The sequence below is a fragment of the Trachymyrmex septentrionalis genome, unplaced genomic scaffold (assembly GCF_001594115.1).
Source record: "Trachymyrmex septentrionalis isolate Tsep2-gDNA-1 unplaced genomic scaffold, Tsep1.0 scaffold131, whole genome shotgun sequence".
In the NCBI taxonomy this organism is placed as follows: domain Eukaryota; kingdom Metazoa; phylum Arthropoda; class Insecta; order Hymenoptera; family Formicidae; genus Trachymyrmex; species Trachymyrmex septentrionalis.
Window position 1 is genome coordinate 2,189,637 of NW_017304450.1, and position 4,653 is coordinate 2,194,289.

The window sequence follows — 4,653 nt, forward strand, 5'->3', positions numbered from 1 at the left end:
TAAGTGATAACAAATACAAAATAAAACATTTAAAAAAAAATATAATCAGTTAAAATATAATCAATAAAACCAGTTTATTCTTTGTGAATTTATATAAAAATTTAGACATAATCTCTGATTTTACTTATAGTGATTTAAATCATAACGTAATTGATGTAAATGTTTCCGTAAAAATACCTTAAAAATAAAAAATTTATTTTACTACATTTATATTGATTTCATATATTTTTAAATATATTTTCTATGTACGTATATTTATGCCATTTGCTATTAAATTCTGCAATAATACAACAGTATAGATAACACTAATTGTAAGTATACAATACAACATATATTTAATGGATTTTAATTCAACATTTAAATATATTATTTCACTGAAATTAAAATTAAATTGATATTTCTAAAGATTGTGTAAAAAAAAATACATTTTATATACTTATACAATTAATCATATGAAGAGTCAACTATAGCAAATAATATCTAATTTTCTATATTATTTTTTCTGTATAACAATGCAAATATTGTATAATAGAATTTCTTAATTATTTCAATTATATAAATGTGTTTAATTTATAGTTTTATACGTCTTTGAATTTGCTTCTTTATTATAATGCATTTTTGTGACTTCTATAATATTTTACAGAAATGGAGAATAATTGATTAGAATTTTCTTTTATAAGTAATTAATTACAATAATTCATATTTTTTATTATTTTATTAAAAATTAGATATTATTATTGAAGTAACTGAATCTTTGTTGTAATATAACTATTTCCAAAAACGCCACATTTTCTATTTAATCTTATGTTTAAAAAATTATTAAAAACTATTATTGTATTATTATAACTTGCAAAATCTTTGGCATAAATATATAATATAAATGTAATCATAAGAAAAACATTTAAATGAAAGTTTATCGCAAAAATTATACGTTAAAAATGTTAAAAATCTATTTAGCTGAAGATTCCTACATTGTCGGTGGGACTAATGCTTTAGATGGAGCTTATCCTTATATAGTGTCTCTAAGACAAAATAATAGTCATTTTTGTGGCGGATCCATTATCTCAAAACGTTATATTCTCACCGCGGGTCATTGTCTTATCCAGTGAGTATTTCTTTTGCACAGCATGCAAAATATCCCCATAGCAAAGGGTTACATCACAATTTACGTCACAATTAATAGAGTCAAAATAGTCCGGAAGAAATTATGATGTCACTGTAAGATTGTCATAACAAAATGACACATGTTACAAAGACATTCGCACATCACTACACTACTGACACATTGCTGTAACATCACATTTGTGACTCACATATCACCATAACGTAACCATGATTATTATGATGGAGGTAACTATGATGATTTTTGCTATGGGAGTAAGATTTAAATATCCTATGTCCTAAATCCTAAAGCACTACAAATTTAATTTAACTAATAAATGCTTTATTGTTAGCATTTCTTTCGATTTTTCAGATTTCCTTGAAAAATTTTTAGACATGTAAATATTTAAATTCATCATTCTTCAGCCGTATTTACATTTCTTATTTTTTAATAATTAATGTTAACTAATTAAACATAATTTAAGCAATTGCAAACCAATATTAATTTCTTATTTATATAATACAATATATAATTCTTATAATTTATAATTTTGTGTAATACAGATTTACCGATCCAAAAAGTCTCAAAAACGTAACAGTTCATGCTGGCACGAATCGTTTAAGTGAATCCGGTTATATTTATATTCCTGAAGAAGCCATTGTCCATCCTGATTATGATCCTTATTTAATATTCAACGACATTGGTTTGCTCCGTCTGAAAATAGATATACAATACAATAAATTGGTGCAACCAATCTCTATCGCAAAGACGAATTCTGTTTTGGTTGGCGATGCTTGCTTTTTAACAGGATGGGGAACACTATGGGTAAAAGAAATACCAAGCTAATAAATCTTAATAAATAATCGACAGATTTCTTTACATATGTAGAACAAAAAATATAGATATTACATAAAGTATTACTACTAATCAAATCATTACATCGCTAAACATAAAAGTAAATTACGATGAAAAAATCGATACCAATGTCTTTTAGGATTTTATATCAAAGTATATATAATATCTCTCTATTTTTTCTTATATTTCTTTGAATATTTTTATAGTACTTAGGTGAACTTCCTAATAAGCTTCAAAAAGTTAATCTGAAAGTTTACTCACAATCAAAATGCAAAAGTGTATTCTGGAGTATAAGGTCCAGTCAAATTTGTGCATTTTCACAATTTGGACAAGGAGCATGTCATGTGAGTATGGATAATTGATTTTAATTAAACTCATAATATATTAATTAAATAATTTTAATTTTATAAACAAGCAGTTATTAAAAAATGATTAATTGCACAAACTTCGAAAAAATTCAATGAGTCAATAATATTATACCTTAATTAATTTACTATCTTATTTCATGCAAATTCTATAAGTATATGTGCATATGTGTTCTTTACATTTTTATTACAATATAAATTCTATATTTTTAAAATATATATTAGCAATTATTCTCTTGTGACATCAAGCATTGCAGTATCATTTCTAACAAATACCTTTTTTAGGGTGATTCTGGTAGTCCACTCGTTGCCAACGGTACTCAAATTGGTCTTTCCTCGTATGTTCGACCATGCGCTAGAGGATTTCCAGATGTATATACTAGAGTATTCTCTTTTGCGAATTGGCTTGCCCAGTACATCAGTGTTTAAAGCATATCAGTATATCAGTATCTGAATAATAAAATGTAATAACTGTATCACTTCATTATTTATAAAATTAAATTATTACATTAAGAAATATTTTAATATTTTAAAAAATGTCTATAAATATTCTTCATTCAAGTTTGTTTTTACAATATGTTATAAAATAACAAACATTTTGATCAGAGAGAGAAAGAAAGAAATAATGTCACACAAATATTTATTAATCTCGTAATCATATCTGCGTTAATCTTATATATAAAGTCAGAGCACGGTACAATGTGGATTTGATGATTAAAATTATACGGATCATTAATATTATTAAAGAAGATAAATATAATATAAAATTCATAAAGCATCATTAAGGATGATTAGTACTTATTTTTGAAATATTACAAATATTACAAAAATTTTTTCGAAGATTATTCTTATATATATTCGAAGACTTATAACAAAATCCGAAGTCGATTCATTGAAGCAATTTAAGTGAAGTTATAAGTTTTAATTTAAAACTTTTTTATCTTTTGCCTTTTTATAATTTAATGTTTTTTTACAACATAAATGCAAATAGTCATTTCCGCATTTCTGCTTACTGAACACGAATCTATTAAAAAATATAAAAAACATAAAAAATAATATAATATCTATTTTGTTAATTGCAAAATTGATTATTATTAACAATAAATTACATCAAAGTCTCAATAAATCTCAATAAATTACAAGATTTTTTTAATATTAAGAATGGACACATCGTCCATTTTTTTTTTTATTAAAAACACCTTCTTCTACTATAATACATAAAGATATATAAAATTTATAAATGCTTTTATGATTAATTATACTATAACTGTAATGCTACACATTATTATAAAATTCAATGAAATTATATAAACAAATTCCTGATTAATAATGGGTTTGTTATTAATATAATTTGTATATACAATAGATATAAATGTTGTAAATAACACAACGTACATTAACTTGTGCATATTTCCTATCGATACACTTAGATAAATTAAAGTACCAAGTGATGATTTCTATCTACGATATAGGATATAAATTGAAGATAATATGTTCAACGTACCATAGTGCTTATCGCCATGAATGCTGTCGCTGGTTTTATAATCGCGTATCTGGCGCTCACCACCTGTGGTAAGTAATATTTATCATAATAACATTATACTCATTATATAATCTTTTTATCGAGCGTAGTATGCGTTCCAAATAAGTCTCAAAAAATTTTCATATCAAACTTTACTTTCTAGAATTCTAAATTCTTCTTTCTAACAGTCTATAACTCGTAATGTGATTATTTAATAAATTTAGTACTTCTAGTAATGCAAATCCAAGATATTAAAAATTTTAGAAAAATTCTCTATTCGCATTTTGTGTTTAATGTTATTAATTCTTTTAAATATAAGACGAAGATAAATGACTTATGTAACAGTCAGTCTCAAACTGATATCTTTAGCGAAAACAAATGTAAAAATTCTTTTAATCGATAGGTTTGCCACATCCGCAAATCGTAGGTGGCAATGACGCTTTGGATGGCGCATATCCTTATCAGGTGTCATTGAGAAATTTGACATTAGATTCTTTATCTCATTTTTGCGGTGGAGCCATTATAAGCGAACATTACATTATTACTACTGCCCAATGTATTAATCAGTATGTACATTCTTATCTTGTTTAAATATTTTTAATTATAATTAATTTGAAACAATATGATTGGAAACAAGACCGTCTATATGAATATTAAGACTTTAAATACAAAGCGCCTTTTCGGTCGAGTGTTAAGATGTTGAACTACTATCTAATATACATTCAATTAAATTGAATTAATATTTCAGAAATAAATTGAGAGCCGATGGATTTATCGGATTCACACAATCAATCTGAAACAAATAATCC

General features: G+C 24.8%; 1 protein-coding gene across 1 annotated transcript in view; it reads left to right on the top strand.

Annotated features, from left to right (window-relative positions):
• Positions 1 to 938: 938 nt before the first annotated feature.
• LOC108756959 (transmembrane protease serine 11G-like) overlaps positions 939 to 4,653 on the top strand; it is a 5,856-nt gene continuing 2,141 nt past the window's right edge. The window contains 7 exon segments of the mRNA XM_018501165.1: positions 939 to 1,109; positions 1,184 to 1,218; positions 1,666 to 1,927; positions 2,164 to 2,301; positions 2,608 to 2,743; positions 3,817 to 3,894; positions 4,248 to 4,410. Of these exon segments, the coding sequence (XP_018356667.1) occupies positions 939 to 1,109; positions 1,184 to 1,218; positions 1,666 to 1,927; positions 2,164 to 2,301; positions 2,608 to 2,743; positions 3,817 to 3,894; positions 4,248 to 4,410 (983 nt within the window).